The 21,470-nt window shown below is 37.6% G+C and overlaps 1 protein-coding gene across 1 annotated transcript in view; it reads right to left on the bottom strand.

Moving 5' to 3' along the window:
• The window catches only part of LOC123535187 (poly [ADP-ribose] polymerase tankyrase-like), a 95,117-nt gene that overhangs the window by 56,757 nt on the left and 16,890 nt on the right, over positions 1 to 21,470 (bottom strand). Inside the window, exons 10-18 of the mRNA XM_045317750.2 lie at positions 17,642 to 17,814; positions 13,488 to 13,578; positions 12,166 to 12,288; positions 11,687 to 11,809; positions 9,166 to 9,246; positions 8,258 to 8,421; positions 5,606 to 5,715; positions 4,510 to 4,622; positions 3,765 to 3,921 (exon numbers count right to left, since the gene is read on the bottom strand). Of these exons, the coding sequence (XP_045173685.2) occupies positions 3,765 to 3,921; positions 4,510 to 4,622; positions 5,606 to 5,715; positions 8,258 to 8,421; positions 9,166 to 9,246; positions 11,687 to 11,809; positions 12,166 to 12,288; positions 13,488 to 13,578; positions 17,642 to 17,814 (1,135 nt within the window). The remainder of the gene's footprint in view (positions 1 to 3,764; positions 3,922 to 4,509; positions 4,623 to 5,605; positions 5,716 to 8,257; positions 8,422 to 9,165; positions 9,247 to 11,686; positions 11,810 to 12,165; positions 12,289 to 13,487; positions 13,579 to 17,641; positions 17,815 to 21,470) is intronic.

Genomic DNA, 21,470 nt, shown 5'->3' with positions numbered 1-21,470 from the left:
GGGTGATCATGTGCTACAATTATTTTAAGTTTGAATCAAATCCGTTTGGTAATAACAGGTGCATCAAAACTTTAACCTGAAATTTAACGTAAAAAGGGGGCATAATTCATGAAATATTGGTGCCAGAGTTACGACCCTTGCGTCATATGATGTGGGTGATGATGTCGAACAACTGTTTAAGACTGAATCAAATCCTTTCTGTAATAACATAAATTTAGTGAAAATGCATAAAAATTAACCTAAAATTCGAAGTTCCAGAGTTATGGTATGGACCTTGTGTCATATGATGTGGGTGATGATGTGGAACAATTATTTTAAGTTTGAATCAAATCAATTCAGTAACAACTGAGATAGAGTGAAAGTGCACCAAAACTTTAACCTGAAATTCTAAGTAAAAAGGGGGGATAATTCATAACATATGGGTGTGAGAGTTATGGCCCTTGTGCCAGATGATGTTGGTGATGATGAATAACTTTTGAGATAAAGAGACAAGAGGGTCATGATGGCCCTGAATCGCTCACCTGAGTAATATGAGCTACATGTTTCAAATATCAAACTGATGATAAAATATTAAGAAAGTCAGTAGGTCACATTCATGGTCAATGAAATTCAGTTTTACGATTTGTGTGCAAAACTGTGTAAGTCATCAATATTTCAAGGTTGTATCTTAAAAAACAAGAAAGTAGGTCAGTAGGTCAAGGTCACAATCAAGTGACACCGTATTACTTGGGGTCATCAGGTAACTATAATTAAATAGTCTTGGAAATAGAATCAGATGATTTTTTTAAGTATTTTTCCTATATAACTCACATAATAACTAAGTGACCCCCAGGGCGGGGCCTCTTTTAATCCCAGGGGCATAAGTTGAACAATTTTGGTACAGGACTACTAGACAATGCATCATACCAAATATCAAAAGCCTAGGTTGTATGGTTTCTGACAGAAGATTTTTAAAGCTTTTTCCTATATAAGTCTATATAAAACTTGGGACCCCCAGGGCAGGGCCTTTTTTCACCCCAGGGGTACAATTTGAACACTTTTGGTTGAGGACCATAAGACAATGCTAAAAACCAAATATCAAAGGTCTAAGAGAGTTGTTGTTTCAGATAAGAAGATTTTTAAACTTTTTTTCCTATATAAGTCTATGTAAAACTTGCAACCCCCAGGGCGGGCCATATTTGGCCCTAGGGGGATTATTTGAATAATCTTGGTAGACGACCACTTGATGACGCTATATACCAAATATCAAAGCCCTAGGCCATGTGGTTTCAGGGTTTTTCCTAGCTATTTTGGGAACATAGCCTATACCCCCAAAATTGGGAATTTTGACACATAAATGTTCCAAATTGGAAAATATTTAGTCCCATAGGATAAAGTAAGGATGTGTTTAAACACTTTCTCATAACTTGTTTCACATTTTAGAACATCTTAAACATACTTCCATTATAAAATTGTCCATAATTTGGTCAATTTTTGTGCAATTTTGATGACATTTTTTTCAGAATGTGGATTGGGAGTTTTTGCACTCATTTTGGGAAAAAAAACATACTTTTTGGCATTGGGAATACAGCCGAATAACGGCTATAAAAACGGCCAAAAAAAACCCCTGGGTTTTGTACAAGAAGTTTTTCAAAGTTTTCCCTATATAACTCTTTATAAACCGTGTGACCGCCGGGGCAGGGCCATATTTGACCCTAGGGGGATAATTTGAACAATCTTGGTAAAGAACCACTAGATGATGCTACATACCAAATATCAAAGCCCTAGGCCATGTGGTTTTGTACAAGAAGATTTTCAAAGTTTTCCCTATATAACACTATATAAACCATGTGACCCCCGGGCGGGGCCATATTTGACCCAAGGGGGATAATTTGAACAATCTTGGTAGAGGACCACTAGATGATGCTACATACCAAATATCAAAGCCCTAGGCCATGTGGTTTTGTACAAGAAGATTTTCAAAGTTTTCCCTATATAACTCTATATAAACCATGTGACCCCCTGGGCGGGGCCATAACTGACCCTAGGGGGATAATTTGAACAATCTTGGTTGAGGACCACTAGATGATGCTACATACCAAATATCAAAGCCCTAGGCCATGTGGTTTTGTACAAGAAGATTTTCAAAGTTTTCCCTATATGTCTATATAAACCATGTGACCCCCCGGGGCGGGGCCATATTTGACCCTAGGGGGATAATTTGAACAATTTTGGTAGAGGACCACTAGACGATGCTACACACCATATATCAAAGCCCTAGGCCCTGTGGCTTTGAACAAGAAGATTTTTAAAGTTTTTCCTTTCGGTTGCCATGGCAACCAGAGTTCTGCATGGAATTCAATTCTTTGAACAATTTTGAAAGGGGGCCAACCAAGGATCATTCCTGTGAAGTTTGGTGTAATTCTGCCCAGCGGTTTTCAAGAAGAAGATTTTTTTAGGAAATGTTGACGGACGGACGGCGGACATTGAGCGGTCACAATAGCTCACCATGAGCCTTTGGCTCAGGTCAGCTAAAAAAAGAGAATGTGCATCAAAACTTTAATCAAGGTGTAGACGCGGACAGATGCAAATGCCAACACCAGGGCGAGTAGGATAGCTCTCGATACACTTCGTATAGTCAAGCTAAAAATTAAAAGTACAAACAAGCATTCAACCTATTGAAAAAAAATTCTGACTATTAAAATATTTTTAACTATGTTTTAGATATTTCAGAAGAAACAACTGTGTGCATACAACAACAATGTTTCTGTTGCTGATAACCGTGATGAAGATGATAAAGATTTAGCTAATATTTTAATCAAGATGATTATTACATTTTATCACTATATATTCCAAGATTTGTCTATTTGCAGTCCATGTTTTGCCATTGACAGAGATGCAGATTTTGACATCACAAATTTCATGACACTGCTTAACATGCATCTGTAATTTTTTATACTGTTGTTACATAAAGTCTTACTCCTTCATCGTTGTTTATTGTCCATAACATATGTCATGTGAGAATCAAGAATAACGTATTTACTCTCCAACATAGAGAGTAAATGAGCCGCGCCATGAGAAAACCCACATAGTGGGTTTGCGACCAGCATGGATCCAGACCAGCCTGCACATCCGCGCAGTCTGGTCAGGCTCCATGCTGTTCGCTAACAGTTTCTCCAATATCAATAGGCTTTAAAAGCGAACAGCATGGAGCCTGACCAGACTGCGCGGATGCGCAGGCTGGTCTAGATCCATGCTGGTCGCAAACCCACTATGTTGGTTTTGTCATGTCACGGCTCAAATTACTGTTTCTAAGTGTGGTCCAGCATTTCTGTTTGCACTACTTTAGAACAGGATGAGACTGCATCATGTAATTTTTGTGAACCACTGGTGGTGTTGATTCTACTGGCATCTTCGCATCTGGATCAATTTGTGTGATAATTCTTATCCCTTTATTTTTCTTGAAACATGACATAAGCATGTGAAAATAAGTATGTGTTGCAAGTCATTTGCGAAAATCCACTAATTCATCTTGTTCTACAGTATGCAGAGGTAGTAGTAACAAATCTTTACAAAATTAGCACATCAGAACCATTTTTCACTTCTCTGTATGGCAAGGCCAGGATGTGAAACCACAACCATCGACACTCAAAGCAGGCTACCCAGGCAGTAACTTCTTCAGTGAGAAAATCTTTTCTGAATTTAGTCAGAAGCTTTCTTCAACTTAACTAACTCCTGACAATGCAGTTTTTCAAAAACTTAATTTAACAACAAAATAACCTTACCTAGTTGCTCAATATGAGCCCCATTCTGTACAAGTACTTTACAGATCTCCATGTCCCCGTGGCCTGCAGCAATCATGAGTGGGGTAATTTTGTTCTTTCCTGCCGACAATACTTTATTTACATCTACCTGGTGCTTGATTAATATCTTCAGTACATCCTGAAATTAAGACTTTGTTATCACCCACTAATTTTTGAACTACTGTTAGGATACAACAGAACCTTAAACACTAACATTTTTCCATACTGGTGTGTAAATTATATAATATATCATTTATTTATTTTCTTGGGTTCAGGGTCTAACTGACGCAATTTAGGTCATATGGTGATTTTCTCAGCTTTTGGCCGTGGTGGAAGACTTTAGGTGCCTCCTCCATGCATCGTTTCTGGCATGGGTAGGGACTTGGTAAAACCCCAGACCTTTCATAGGCCAGCTTGATGGAATCCTCACATGAAGGATTTGGAGGTTTTTGACCCACATTGATGAAGGGCAAGTGACCCAAGTTATCAATCTTAACTACTAGGCTATGGAGGCCTCTAAATTTCATATCAAGTATGGGATCCCATTTGTGATAATTGGTTATCACTTTCAAAATTAACAGTATCTCCTAGATATTACTTATTAAATACAGGAATTGCCCTTAAAAATTTCAAAATACTTAAACACTTCATCTTTCTACATTTATTTTTCTCCAAAATGGAACTAATTAATATGTTTCAGACCAGAAAGAAAACATATCATACTTACAGCATGATTATAACTGACAGCTATATGTACAGGACAGTATGAGGATCTGCTAGGTCTATCCACACCACCAGGACCCCATTTCTGGTGACCCATATCTCCCTGCTTCACCGCAGCTGTAAACATAAAAAAAAATCATTAACCATTTACGTTAGTATTTAAGTTAATTGTTGAAGGACGCATTAACTTCTTTATTAATTAACATTATCATCAGGTACAGTTCTAACAGTAGTTGAATTTTAAAACTTATTATTTTGGTTTACAGTGCTCCCTCTCTACAGCTGCCCTCTGAACAACAATTCCCTCCTTGCAACAACACTTGCTACCGACTCCAAAATATGCTTATTGTTCTTTATTTTACCTCTCTACAACAACTCCCTCCGAACAACAACCAAATTTTCAAACAGTGAAAACTTATCATGAAACCATGAGACCATATTCACCTAATTTAAAGTCTGAAACTAATTATGACCCAGCAAAAAGAAAATTTAGAATATGACATGGTTTAGCAGTTTCCATTTGTGTGTTGAATGCATGGGTATCTTCATAGTGTATGGAGATTGAAGGCCTTCACACATACACTGCACACAACCATATATTTTATGCCCTTATGGAAATCATTCAAGTCAACTTTCATATCTTTTTTTTTTTCATTTTATTTCGTATTGTTTAATTTCAATGTCACATACTTTTTGAGTTAAAAATCATATGAAATAAAATCAAACAATAACGGCAGTTGGAACAGCAAACTTTCTAAAAGTCAATAATAGTGCATTGTTTCCATAGGAAATGTCCGATAAAATGAATGCATCACATAAATAATGTAACATAAACAAAACATGGTCAATCGAGCGTTGTAGATTCTAGGATGTTTTGTATTAGGTGTCAATAGATTTTAACTGCACTGGAATGCAATAGCTGTACATGTTTTCATTTAAAGGATTAACTTTGCACTGTAAATATTACACAGCATCCATGAATTTGTTCTCCAAAAGTTTTACAACCGACAATCCTGAAAAGCCATGTGATTTTTTTTCTTTCATACAGTCTGTCTAATTATACTGTCTAATTATACTGTAGAAAAAAAAGACTGCTTTACCATCCTTCGCTTTCTTGAGCAGAATATCAACATTCCTGGGTCGACCAGCAGAACAAGCATAGTGTAGTGGTGTCATACCTCTTGTGTCAACTTCTAGTGGACTTGCACCTCTGAATCAACAAAACAGACAGTGTGAATCAGCAGAGCTGACAGTCTTCCCACAGCATGATGCTGGGCTATGAAACCAGTTATAGTAATACATATGCTTACAAATGCTGGAACAAATTCAAATAGCTGACCTTGCTAGCATTTACATTCCAATACTACAAGAGCTCGTCGAACACGAAATGCCCCCCTTGATGCATTTAGTAATTGCTCAAGGAACAGAAATTATATCCTCACTGTAAACAAAAGTTCTACCATTCTGGTTTAATCTGACACAAAACTATGCATGTGGTCCAAATTTGAAGCCTGTACCTTCAAAAACATGAAAGTAGGTCACTAGGTCAATGTCCAGGTCAAAATTTTTTTCAGTGCACAAAACTATGCATGTGGTCCAAATTTGAAGGCTGTAGCTACAGAAATGTGAAAGTAGGTCACTAGGTGAAGGTCAAGGTCAACTCATGTCAAGGTTCATCTTGCAACTCAAAACCATACATGTGGTCAAAATTTAAATGTTGTAGGTTATTGACAAGAAGACTTTAAAAACTTTTCCCTATATAAGTCTATATGAACCATGTGACCCCCAGGGCGGGGCCATATTTGACCCTAGGGGGATAATTTGAACAAACTTGGTAGAGAATCACTAGATGATGCTACATTACAAATATCAAAGCCCTAGTCTTTGTGGTTTGAAGAAGAAGATTTTCAAAGTTTATCCCTATATAAGTCTATGTAAACCATGTGACCCCCGGGGCGGGGCCATATTTGACCCTAGGGGGATAATTTGAACAGTCTTAGTAGAAGTCCACTAGATGATGTCACAAACAAATATCAAAGCCCTAGGCCCTGTGGTCTTGGACAAGAGGTTTTTCAAAGTTTTTCCCTATATAAGTCTATATAAACCATGTGACCCCTGGGGCGGGGCCATATTAGACCCCAATTTGAATCATCTTGGTAGAGGACTACTAGATGATGCTTCACACTAAATATCAAAGCCCTAGGCTCTGTGGTTTTAGACAAGAAGATCAGAAACCATTTTAACTGTTCCTGGCCAATGTGACCTTGACCTTTGACCTAATGACCTCAAAATCAATAGGGGTCATCTGCTGATCATGACCAACCTAATTATCAATTTTCCTGACACTAGGCCCAAGCATTCTTGAGTTATTGCCCGGAAACCATTTTACTGTTCCTGGTCAATGTGACCTTGACCTTTGACATACTGACCTCGAAATCAATAGGGGTCATCTGCTGGTCATGACCAACCTCCCTATCAACTTTCGTGACCCTAGTCCTATGCATTCTTGAGTTATCATCCGGAAACCGTTAAACTGTTCAGGGTCACTGTGACCTTGACCTTTAACATATTGACCTCAAAATCAATAGGGGTCATCTGCTGGTCATGATCAACCTCCCTATCAACTTTCATGATCCTAGGCCCAAGCGTTCTTGAGTTATCATCCGGAAACCGTTTTATTATTCAGGGTCACTGTGACCTTGACCTTTGACATACAGACCTCAAAATCAATAGGGGTCATCTGCTGGTGATGACCAACCTCCCTATCAACTTTCATGATCCCAGGCCCAAGCATTCTTGAGTTATCATCCGGAAACTGATTGATCTACATTCCGACCGACCGACCGACAGACCGACCGACCGACATCTGCAAAACAATATACCCCACTTCTTCGAAGGGGGGCATAAAAATCTGAGTTGTATACATGTTGAAAATCTGAGTTACCCTAATCGTACGAGTATAGATCGCACCTTTTTTTTTTACCGAGACTGTGGTCAGGAAGGACCGATGCAACCTATACATTGGTATAGGACAAGACCACATTTTTTCCCTGGCTCAAGAAATTAAGAAAAATCGGTCTTTGTTTACATCGCGTACCTTTACATTGAAGAGAATTCAAGAGAAGTAGCTACCTATGACTCGGGCATAGGTAAAAGCTGGTATCCTGACCCGGCGTCTTAAATAAATTTTGTATCAAATGTAAAATTAAGAGCTTCCGCAAAAGCTTTAAAGAAATGCTGTTTTTCATTAAAATATATTTTAAAACGCATAACTATAACTCATCATTAAACTTTTAGCAAAACCTGTGTAAAACTTGCCCAAGTTGGGTGTTTTCACACATTTTGCAAGTACATCAAACCAACCGTAATTACAAGTTGCCGCACACACACACACGAGTTGATAATTAGGAGATGTCTGAGAAGGTGATGAGATCGAAAAGGTGTTGAGAAGTTTGAGGTAGTTTGGACAAAACTTTAAATACCTGTGTTTTCGATTGAATCTCATTCTATAATGAAACTGTCAATTTAGTAGTCTCTCACCTCGTGATTTTAAGTCGTTTTCAAAACTTTGTTAAAATTACGGGTTTCCTTACAAATTTACATGTTCTTGAGATTCCTTTTTTTCTGCGACCAACGCATGGCTGGGAGCATTTTTCCAGAAATCTGTAGATATTTTTCCACTGCGTCTTATACACGAATGTGACCTATACTTGTACGATTAAGGTATATACATGTAGCTTGAAATTCTTTACCTTTCTAACAAGAATTCAAGAGGGCCAACTCCTTCACATACTGCAGCAAAGTGTATAGGTCTTCTATGTTCACGATCTTCTAAATTGATATTTGGTTCTACAGTAAGCAAGCGTTTTAAGTATGCAACATTTGGGTTAATGGCTGCACAATGGAGGGGTGTGATCTGAAAAACAAAACAAGACTGTACAATGTATCTTTCCTTTTGGGTTTTAACATTCAAACCTTACTTCATAAAATGTGTGAAAAATGCTTTTCTCCCAAAGCCAAACCCTAATTTTCAGAAATCATTTGTTAGGAAACACTTTTGGAATGAACAAGAACATTGTCATTCTCTATGGAAAAATCAGTTAGCCTTACGTAATTTAGGTTCAAGTAATATTATTTTCTACCTTATTTTGAATGGTTCTCTTTCAAATTATCTTTTTTGTTGTGATTAATGTCACAACTACACAATTACAGGTCATATGGCTACTTTCCAACTATTTGTGGTGGAAGAAGATCCCAGGTGCACCTCCATGCCTCAAATCATTACAGGTGGTCACTTGGGTAGAAACACTGACTGGACATCTTACTCAGATGAAAGAACTCTACACACCAGATGAGATTTGGAACCCACAACAGTTAGAATTAAGTGATTTCAAGTTAGCTACCGTAACCACTCAGCCACCCTTCCAAATTATCAAGTTTTTCCATTTTTCCCCATTATGCCACCTCAATATATTTTTTCCAAATAGTCTGGACATCAGCCCATTCCCAAATTGATGAAAACAGTCCAGACTTACTTTGTCACCTCTTTTCAGGGACACAATATCATGTTTTTGAAACCTTAAACGGACTACTTCCATGATGGGAAAGGACAATGTTCATTTTTTTTTATTAAAAGTGGAGTATAATGGGAAAAGCTTACAGATTTATTATCCCATGGTTTCTTCTTTACAGAAGCTGCCAGAATGGTTTGTCTCAATTCTTCCTTATCAAACAGTAGTACCTGTAAATAAACAATGTATTTATTACATGTCAAAGCTTGCTAATAACACACCTATTACTGTGACAACTAGAGATGCTTTGAGAAAAGCGCATGTCTCCCACAACTGCCCAATGAACAAGAGCTGTCTCCATAGGATGACACATGCCCCCAATGGCACTTTAAATGAATAGTTATGGCTGATGTTAGAGTTTAGGACCTTTGACCTACGGAGCTGGGTCTTGCGCGCGACACGTCGTCTTACTGTGTCACACATTCATGGGTAGTTATTTTAAAATCCATGCATGAATGACAAAGATATGGACCGGACACGCCCATCAATGCACTATCCCTTAATGTCTAAGTGTGACCTTGACCTTTGAGCTACGGACCTTAGTCTTGTGCGTGACACGTCGTCTTACTGTGGTACACCTTCATGCCAAGTTATTTGAAAATCCATCCATCGATGACAAAGATATGGACCGGACATGCCCATCAATGCACTATCACTTAATGTCTAAGTGTGACCTTGACCTTTGAGCTACGGACCTGGGTCTTGCGCGTGACACGTCGTCTTACTGTGGTACACATTCATGCCAAGTTATTTGAAAATCCATCCATGGATGACAAAGATATGGACCGGACACGAAAAATGCGGACAGACTGACAGACAGACGGTTCAACAAGAGCACCGCCTTGCGGGTGCTGACGCTCATCTGATTTTTTTTGTGTAATAGAAATATTGTCCTACCCATGATTTTCTAAGTCTAAAAAGGGCCATCATTCTTGCAAAAAGCAGGATAGAGTTATGTTTCTTGATGTACAGTGTCCACTTTTGATGGTGAAAAACTGTTGCAAGTTTTAAAGCAATAGCTTTGATAGTTTATGAGAAAAGTTGACTTAAACATAATACTCAACCAAGAAAATGATTTTCTAAGTCCAAAAGGGGCAATAATTATTGCAAAAATCAGGATGGAGTTACGCTGCTTGCTGTACAGGGTCAGCTTATGATGGTGAACAAGTGTTGCAAGTTTCAAAGCAATAGCTTTGATAGTTTAAGAGAAAAAGTTGACCTAAACATAAAACTTAACCAAGAAATCTCATATTTTCTAAGTCCAAAAGGGGCCATAAATCTTGCAAAAAGCAGGATGGAGTTATGTTTCTTGCTGTACAGGGTCAACTTATGATGGTGAACAAGTGTTGCAAGTTTTAAAGCAATAGCTTTGATAGTTTAGGATAAAAGCTGACCTAAACATAAAACTTAACCAAGAAAACTGATTTTCTAAGTCAAAAAGGGGCAATAAATCTTGCAAAAAGCAAGATGGAGTTATGTTTCTTGGTGTACAGGGTCAGCTTATGATGGTGAACAAGTATTCCAAGTTTCAAAGCAATAGCTTTGACAGTTTGGGAGAAAAGTTGACCTAAACATAAAACTTAACCAAGAAATCTGATATTTTCTAAGTACAAAAGGGGCCATAAATCTTGCAAAAAGCAAGATGGAGTTATGTTTCTTGCTATACAGGGTCAGCTTATGATGGTGAACAAGTATTCCAAGTTTCAAAGCAATAGCTTTGATAGTTTAGGAGAAAAGCTGACCTAAACATAAAACTTAACCAGGCAACGCCGACGCCGACGCCAACGCCGACAACCGCTCAAGTGATGACAATAACTCATCATTTTTTTTCAAAAAATCAGATGAGCTAAAAACTATATGCCTCCCTTCGGGGGCATAAAAATGACTAGTTTCTCTGGATGGTCTAGACGAATGGATCCAATCAGTAATTCAAGGGCCATAATTCGAAAGTGCCTAAGCGGATTTGGCTAGTTATTGAACTTGGCCGAGGTCTTATGGTCAAACACATTTTGTTCAAGTTTGGTGAAGATCCGATGAGAAATGTTCGACTGAGTGCGGACAAGCTTTGTGACAGTGCTGCCCAATGAAAAATGACTAGTTTCTCTGGATGGTCTAGACGAATGGATCCATTTTTGGTAATTCAAGGGCCATAATTCCGAAGTGCCTAGGCCGATTTGGCTAGTTATCGAACTTGGCCGAGCACTTACTGGCAGACACATTTTGTTGAAGTTTGGTGAAGATCGGATGAGAAATGTTCGACTTAGAGTGCGGACAAGCTTTGTGAGACAGACAGACACACACACACACATACAGATTGGAGTAAATCAATATGTCTCCCACACCACTGTGTGGTGGGAGACATTAATAATCAATTGATTCTAGAGACTCCGTGTGAAATTATTTAATTCAGCAAGAAATTCTGCGATTTTGGACAAAATGGCCATTTCGTGGGGACAATATAAATTTGTCAATTTCAACTTAAAGATAAATGAATTGGAATTTTATCTGTTCATTGGGATGTTACTTCAAGGATTGACTCTTCCACAAAATTTTAGAAATTCTCGAAACTGTTCTTATCATTCTTTGAATTTTAATCTTATACTGTCTTACATCTTTATGAAGGTATCCAAATCCACTGAAGCTATCCTTCAGTCCTTCCTCCACAAGATAACCTGCCAACTTGCGGTTTCCACACAACACTGCCTGGTATAAGTTACTGATAGACCGCTGCATCTGGAATACAAGAATACAAACAATCAGCTAACTGATTAATATTATAATTATATTGTCAAAATATACTTTATTATACAGCTATCAGCTTACCAACCCAAAGGCTCCAAAGATAAAGGTCACTACTTTTGCCAAAACTTCCTTTACGCAGTCATATCTGTGTAATTCATGCCAATTTAAACTCATAATTCAACATTCTGTGGCAACAATAGCAAAGAGCGGTAGAGTGCCTGGCCAACCTTACTGCTGACTTACATGTGTACTTCTCACACAGAGATACATATACATGTCTGGAACCTGATCAGGCTCTGGTTAACGAAGTACCCTACATATTACTAAGAAAGGAATTTTCACTATACCATGCAATCACTGGAGTGGTCTGGTAGGGCATTTGCCAGAACTTTCAGGGTCTCTTTGCTTACTCCAAGCTTCAAAGCATCTTCCATGTAATCTTCCAGATCATGTGGATCCTGGTTTTGATCCTAAAATAGAGAAACACTTGAAAATATACTCAAGATGAGTTTTCAACTTTAAAACCTACCTTATAAGTGAATAATTTAGCTTCAAGAAAAATTCCCTAAATACAAAAAGTAGACGTTTTGCTTGCGGAAATGTTTGAGAATATAGTCAAATAATTATCAATAATTGATTGAGATCACACACTGCCATCAGGTAATTACTTCCTCTGTTGTTACATCACATTATTTGTAGTTGACAAAATGTTTAACCTGTTTAATTCAAGCGTATGAAAAATCTAAGTCGATGATCCTATTTCATTTGTTCTGTTGGGTTAACATCACATCAACTCTGTTATAAATCATTTGGCGACTTTCCATCTGAGCCGCCCCATGAGAAAATCAACATAGTGGCTTTACGACCAGCATAGATCCAGACAAGCCTGCACACCCACGCAGTCTGGTCAGGATCGATGCTGTTCGCTTTCAAAGCCTATTGCAATTAAAGAAACTATTAGTGAACAGCATGGATCCATGCTGGTCGCAAAGCCACTATACTGATTTTCTCATGGCGCTGCTCATCTTTTGATGCTGGAGGACTCCAGGTGACCCTCCGAGTAGTATTTCAGGCATGGGCAGGCACCTCTGTAGAGCCACTGACGTTTCCATTAACCAGTTGGATGGCCTTCTCACGTGAAAGAATTCTATACCCAAACTAAGGTTTTGAATCTGATGTGATTCCAAGTTTGAAACATTTATCATTTGACCACGATCATATTTCATGGTAGTGTTTGGTGTAACCTTGGTGTCATGAGATTATTTCCCATTTGCAAAAAAAAAACTCAAACATTTCCTTGTCACAAAATTTACCACTTATAGAGTACTGTAACAGGGAACTGAGAGATTTAAGCTGTTTTAAACACAATTTTTTATCGAAAGATATTTATCTCAAAGATGCCTGTCCAAGAACAAGACTGGAAATCACTACAAAAATGCTCACTACCAACAGCTAATCAAAATACTACCATATTCAAAAAGTAACATTCTATTCTCAATAAAGCTTTTAGAATGTATACAAGATATCAAAGACTTCAAAAACTTAGTTTTCTTGTTAACAAGTCATGCAAAAAAAGTTACGTTCTTAATTTTACCGAAGGATTCTTAATTTAAACATCATGTTTATAATCAATCTCCAATCTGCTATATTAATACAGCCACGATCTTACCATGATGAATGCATCATTTCCCTGCTTGCTGCCCCGACTCTGAGATATTGCACGAATAGCACCAAGACCGCCCAAAGACCTTGGATTATATCTGAAACAGAGTAGAATTTGTTTTTCTTTACAAGATCTCCAATCTTCACATACAAATACTATGAAATCGTTAATATTCGTGGGTGACTATTTTTTTGCGGATTTCGCAATGGTGCCAAAAAACTAATTTAAATCCCAATGAATAAACAAGAGGGTCATGATGACCCTGGATCGCTCACCTGAGTAATATGAGCTACATGTTTCAAATGTCAAACTGATGATAAAATATTAAGAAAGTCAATAGGTCACATTCATGGTCAATGAAATTCAGTTTTACAATCTGTGTGCAAAACTGTGCATGTCATCAAAAATTCAAGGCTGTATCTTAAAAAACAAGAGGGCCATGATGGCCCTGTATCGCTCACCTGAGTTTAGTTGCTTATTTTAACCAATTTTATCAGTATTGAAATCTTTATAATTCATGAAATATTGATGCAAGAGTTATGGCCCTTGTGCAATTTGATGTGGGTGATGATGAGGAATACTTATTTATAAGTTTAAAACATATCTATCAATTAATGAGGTAACAAGGTTTTTCTATTTTTTGACCTACTGACCTAGTTTTTGATCGCAGGTGACCAAGTTTCGAACTTGATCTAGATATCATCAAGGTGAACATTCTGACAAATTTTCATGAAGATCCATTGAAAAATATGGCCTCTAGAGAGGTCACAAGGTTTTTCTATTTTTAGACCTACTGACCTAGTTATTAGCCGCATGTGACCCAGAATCAATTAACCTGACCTAGATATCATCAAGGTGAACATTCTGACCAACTTTCATGAAGATCCATTGCAAATTATGGCCTCTAGAGTGGTCACAAGGTTTTTCTATTTTTAGACTTACTGACCTAGTTATTGGCCGCACGTGACCCAGATTCGAACTTGACCTAGATATCATCAAGGTTCTTACCAACTTTCATGAAGATCCATTGAAAATTATGGCCTCTAGAGTGGTCACAAGGTTTTTCTATTTTTAGACCTACTGACCTAGTTATTAGCCGCACGTGACCCAGATTCGAACTTGACCTAGATATCATCAAGGTGAACATTCTGACCAACTTTCATAAGATCCATTGAAAATTATGGCCTCTAGAGTGGTCACAAGGTTTTTCTATTTTTATACCTACTGACCTAGTTATTGGCCGCACGTGACCCAGTTTCAAACTTGACTTAGATATCATCAAGGTGAACATACTGACCAACTTTCATGAAGATCTATTGAAAATTATGGCCTCTAGAGTGGTCAGAAGGTTTTTCTATTTTTAGACCTACTGACCTAGTTATTGGCCGCACATGACCCAGATTCGAACTTGACCTAGATATCATCAAGGTAAACATTCTGACCAACTTTCATGAAGATCCATTGAAAATTATGGCCTCTAGAGTGGTCACAAGGTTTTTCTATTTTTAGACCTACTGACCTAGTTATTGGCCGCACGTGACCCAGATTCAAACTTGACCTAGATATCATCAAGGTGAACATTCTGACCAACTTTAATGAAGATCCATTGAAAATTATGGCCTCTAGAGCGGTCACAAGGTTTTTCTATTTTTAGACCTACTGACCTAGTTATTGGCAGCACGTGACCCAGTTTCGAAAATGACCTAGATATCATCAAGGTGAACATTCTGACCAACTTTCATGAAGATCCATTGAAAATTATGGCCTCTTAGAGTGGTCACAAGGTTTTTCTATTTTTAGACCTACTGATCTAGTTATTGACCGCACGTGACCCAGATGCGAACTTGACCTAGATATCATCAAGGTGAACAATCTGACCAACTTTCATGGAGATCCATTGAAAATTATGGCCTCTTAGAGTGGTCACAAGGTTTTTCTATTTTTATACCTACTGACCTAGTTATTGGCCGCATGTGACCCAGATTCGAACTTGACCTAGATATCATCAAGGTGAACATTCTGACCAACTTTCATGAAGGTCCATTGAAAATTATGGCCTCTAGAGTGGTCACAAGGTTTTTCTATTTTTAGACCTACTGACCTAGTTTTTGGCCGCACGTGACCCAGTTTCGAACTTGACCTAAAATTTACCAAGATGAACATTCTGACCCATTTTCATAAAGATCCCATGAAAACTGTGACCTCTAGAGATGTCACAAGGAAAAGTTTACGCACGCACGGACGACAGACGCTGCGCGATCACAAAAGCTCACCTTAGGCGAGCTAACAAGATAGTAGGTCAGTAGGTCAAGGTCACATCATATTACTTGGGGTCATCAGGTAATTAAAATTAAACAGTCTTGGAAATAGGATCAGATGATTTTTGAAGTATTTTTCCTATATAACTCACATAATAACTAAGTGACCCCAGGGCGGGGGCCTCTTTTAACCCCAGGGGCATAATTTGAAAAGTTTTGGTAGAGGACTACTAGACAATGCATCATACCAAATATCAAAAGCCTAGGTCTTATGGTTTCAGACAAGAAGATTTTTAAAGCTTTTTCCTACACAAGTCTATATAAAACATGGGACCACCAGGGCGCAATCTCTTTTCACCCAAGGGGTACAATTTGAACAATTTTGGTTGAGGACCATAAGACAATGCTACAAACCAAATATCAAAGGTCTAAGTGTTGTGGTTTCAGACAAGAAGATTTTTAAACTTTTTTTCCTATATAAGTCTATGTAAAACTCGGGACCCCCGGGGTGGGGCCATATTTGATCCTAGGGGGATAATTTGAATAATCTTGGTAGAGGACCACTAGATGATGCTACATACCAAATATCAAAGCCCTAGGCCATGTGGTTTTGTACAAGAAGATTTTCAAAGTTTTCCCTATATAAGTCTATATAAACCATGTGACCCCGGGGGCAGGGCCATATTGGACCCTAGGGGGATAATTTGAATAATCTTGATAGAGGACCACTAGATGATGCTACATACCAAATATCAAAGCCCTAGGCCATGTGGTTTTGTACAAGAAGATTTTCAAAGTTTTCCCTATATAAGTCTATATAAACCATGTGACCCCCAGGGCGGGGCCATATTTGACCCTAGGGGGTTAATTTGAACAATTTTGGTAGAGGACCACTAGATGATGCTACACACCAGATACCAAAGCCCTAGGCCCTGTGGTTTTGGACAAGAAGATTTTTAAAGTTTTTCCTTTCTGTTGCCATGGCAGCCAGAGTTCTGCATGGAATTCAATTCTTTGAATAATTTTGAAAGGGGGCCACCCAAGAATCATTCCTGTGAAGTTTGGTGTAGTTCTGCCCAGTGGTTTTCAAGAAGATTTTTTTAGAAATTGTTGACGGACGACGCACTACGCACGATGGACGACGCACATCAAGCAGTCACAAAAGCAAAAAGTTCCCATTCTTTGATCTTGATAAGTGGAAAATTCACAAATTCAAATCACAACAAAATAGCAATTTTGGGCAAAACCATGAAAATTTATATCCACAAAATGATATGATTTCACATTATAAACTTTATCCATGGAATTTTTTATGTGGGACAAAATATTCACAGATTTCAAGGTTGTATCCATCATAGTAATTCGATCTTGAAGAACAGATAAAATTCCTGTTTATCCTCTCACAAACATATGAAATCCTTAATTCATATCTGCCATGGAAAAGTTGCTTTTGTCAAAAACATGAACTTTTGTGCTGAAAATATGAGGCCGTCACCAGCACTTTTTGCATATGAGGAGTTAGTCACTAAAAGTACAAAACTGATAAAGTAACTTTGACCAACACACTCTTTGATAGCATTCAAATCTAGTACATTCAGACACATGAAACACCATACTAATATGTCTGACAGTCTGTAGTGCCAACTTATAAAATTTTAAGACTGACAATTCTATTCTCAGGGTAAACATCAACAACCCAACTCTTGTCTTACTGTTTTAGAGGAGAAATGAAGCCAAAACAATCAAACTATTACTGATCAACTCTAAAAAACACATCTGCAAACATCCCACTAAATTCACAAAGTCATTAGGTGAAAAAATTGATTAACCATAATTATGATGGCAGGTCTCTACTGCAAGGAGAGATAACTGGTAAGAAGACTAGAACATAGATATACTTACGTTCCTTTATCACTGCTCTGTATCAGTACAGACTGTGGTGTGCCGTTCTTGATTCGTTCATTTTCTTTCCCGAAGAAATCCTTGATCAGCATTTTCATGGCTTCATGGTCTCCCTTCTCTATAGCATAATGCAGAGCATTTTTGCTGACTTCTACAGACCTCATCTCATCAAGCTACAAGATAATTTGTAGTGTGTTAACTGTTATCATGACAAGTATGAAGGCCCTGTATTGCTCATTTGACCTACTGGCCAAAAGATCATCAAAATTAACATTCAAAGTTTCATTAAGATATGGTTATAAATGTGACCTCTAGAGTGTTTACTAGCTTTTTCTTTAATCTGGCCTAGTTTTTGACCCCACATGACCCAGAATTGAACTTGACCTAAAGATCATCAAGACTAACATTCTGACCAAGTTTTATTAAGATACAATCATAAATGTGGCTTCTAGATTGTCAACAAGCTTTACTTTTGATTTGACCTGGTGACCTAGTTTTTGACCCCACCTGACCCAGCTGGGAACTTGACCTTATGATCGTTAAGATTAACATTCTGACCAAGTTTCATAAAAACTAAAGATCATCAAGATTACCATTCTGACCAAGTTTCATGAAGGTACAGTCATAAATTTGACATCTAGACCGTTAACAAGTTTAACCTTTGATTTGACCTGGTGACCTAGCTTTTGACCCCACATGACCAAGATTGGTTTAAACTGTATTTATTTCCACAAATTGTATATACAAACATGAGTACTATATTTAAATTAACGTTTGATAAAAAGACATACATCAATCAAAATAGTACAATCAAACAAATTTTTAATCGAATGGATTGGAAAACAAGCTACTTAAAACTAATATGAATTCTGCTCTATGACCCAAGATTCGAACCTGACCTAGATGTCATCAAGACAAACATTCTGATCAATTCCCATGAGTTTCAAACTTAAAATTAGGTCTCTAGAGTGTTAACAAGCTTTTCTTTGATTTGACCTGGTGACCTTGTTTTTGACCCCCACATGACCCAGATTTGAACTTGACCTAAAGATCATCAAGATTACCATTCTGACCAAGTTTCATTAAGATATGGTCATAAATGTGACTTACAGTGTGTTAACTAGTTTTTCCTTTGATTTGACCTGGTGACCTAGTTTTTGACCCCATCTGACCAAGATTCCAACTTGGCCTAAAGACCATCAAGATTACCATTCTGACCAAGTTTCATTAAGATATGGTCATGTGGCCTCTAGAGCGTTAACAAGCTTTTCCTTTGATCTGACCTGGTGACCTAGTTTTTGACCCCACATGACTCAGATTCGAACTTGACCTAAAGATGATCAAAGTTAACATTCTGACTAAGTTTCATCAAGATACAGTCATAAATATGGCCTCTATGGTGTTAACAAGCTTTTCCTCTGATTCGACCTGGTGACCTAATTTTTGACCCTACATGACCCTGATTCGAACTAGATCTAAAGATCATCAAGATTAACATTCTGGCAAAGTTTCATGAAGATATAGTCATGAATGTGCCCCTAGAGTGTTAAGAAGCTTTTCCTTAGGTCTGACCTGGTGACCTAGTTTTTGACCCCAGATAATCCAATATCGAACTCGTCCAAGATTTCATTGAGAGTAACATTCTGACCAAGTTTATTTAAGATTGGACCAAAATTGTGACCTCCAGAGTGTTAACAAGTTTTTCCTTTGATTTGACCTGGTGACCTAGTTTTTGACCCCAGATGACCCAATATCGAACTCGTCCAAGATTTTATTGAGGGTAACATTCTGACCAAGTTTCATTAAGATTGGGCCAAAATTGTGACCTCTAAAGTGTTAACAGTCACATTATTGACGACGGACGGACGAACGACAGGGCGATCACAAAAGCTCACCTTGAGCACTTCGCGCTCAGGTGAGCTAAAAATTGCGATCATCAACGAATAATCCCTAGTGCCTCTGCTGTATGTCTGAGAAAATGTGAATCATTTAACAAAATATCTTTTAACAGTAAGGGCAAGGATTATACAACTCCACTTCAACAGAACTATCAGATCAATCCTGTATAAATGGAAGAAATAAAAGCTCTTTACTTTTAACAAATTTACAGCACCTATAATTAAAACCTTTACACTAATTACAAATACCTTAAAATCATTCAAATTTGGTGTGGACTAGTTTTTTATGGATACCGTTGCCACAAAATTAAATACCAAACAAAGAAAATCCCATGCCTTTCATCTTAAGCATGGTTCGTTCATACAGGACTTGGCAAAAAAAATTCAAGGACTTTTCAAGGATTTTTTATCGATTTTCAAGGACTATTTTAATCGCTTTAAATCTTAAATTACAAAACCATTTAGGCTCTTCATAAGGCATTATGATAGAAGAAAAGTTACAGAACAGTTTTATTTTCCTTTATGAGATCTTCCATGGGATTACCTTTTATGCGCTATATTTGCCTGTATACATACTAGTACATGTTCCTTATAAGTCTTTCAAGTTCTCAAGACTAGCTTTCAATTTGTCTTCAAGGGACTTCTCTTCTTCTTGTTTTTCTTTCGCCACTCGTCTCATAGCATTTGCCTTATCACACAAAGTACACTTATGCTTGTCCGACTTAAACTCCTTTAACCACAATGAATAATCAAAGGCCTGAAGGGCCTGAGTCGGCTAATGATGGATGTACTGACAGTATAGTCTACCAGTTTCAGTTTGTTTTTAGTTTTTTTCCCCAACTAAAGAGAGATTTTGTTACAATAATTGAAATGAACATTCGGTCGATGCCTAGTAAAACTTTGATTGACATTATACAAGTATTTAAACCCAATATATTTCTCTAAAATTGAAGAGTGGTTCGCAGAAATAAAAATGTTGAAAGTACAAACTACAATTTGACAGCTGACACTAAGATACTGCCCATGACTTTATATATTTTCCAGTAAACATTTGCCTCCGGCATTGCCAAAAGAGGCAATTATCGGCTGGTATATATTCGCACATGATAAAATTTGAATATGACAATTTATAATATTAAAATTTTACAGCGCGGATTGCCACATACAATTTGTAACGGATGGACGAAAGAACTGATATTTTACAGATATTATAATGGGCCTGGCGATAGCCTTGTCATATGTTAGGTATTGTTCAATCATATTTTAAGTGATGTCAATTTAAAGTATACTTACTTTTGCGTTTAGAGATACATGTATGTAAATGTTGCTGAGTGTCAATATATAGTGTAACCGATATTAATAAATGCAGTTCTTTTTTAGTTAAAACTATCATTTATTCTATTTCAGACTTGTTAACCCCTTAAAAATCATGTCTGTTATCCCGAAGTCCATCCACTTTCAATTATCCATTTTGATTCATGTAGACAGACAGGCCCAGACTGGGCAGAAAAAATGTTTGAGCCATTTTTACGTGGTCGGCAGCAGGGTGGGTGTGGGGAGGGGAGTTTCTTTCCGCTTTAAATTGCAGTCAGATTTTGAAATGGGCATTGCGGCAGGTGGTAAAAGGGCAAATGTATCAAACTGTAAAGTGGCAATATGGGGGAAGGGTGTGGGAGGATACCCCCTCCTGCAAGAAGGGTTTGGGGTATTACCACAAGAAATTTTTGAATATGTAGACCCTTGATACAGCCTTTGGTGCGATTTTAACTGAAAATTTTCTGTTTCAATTTCTAAATATTACCTAGATTCTTTCTAGTATTACAATATCCAAAGTATGACTGTCACTTCATCTTTTTACTTTCAGATCATGCCTCAGGACTAGAATATGAGTCTGATATAGATTATATGTAGGTGTAATAAAAATAAATTTA

The sequence above is a fragment of the Mercenaria mercenaria genome, chromosome 1, assembly GCF_021730395.1.
Source record: "Mercenaria mercenaria strain notata chromosome 1, MADL_Memer_1, whole genome shotgun sequence".
Lineage (NCBI taxonomy): Eukaryota > Metazoa > Mollusca > Bivalvia > Venerida > Veneridae > Mercenaria > Mercenaria mercenaria.
Note: the sequence above shows the minus strand (reverse complement) of the source record. Positions and strands in the feature narration are given on the sequence as shown.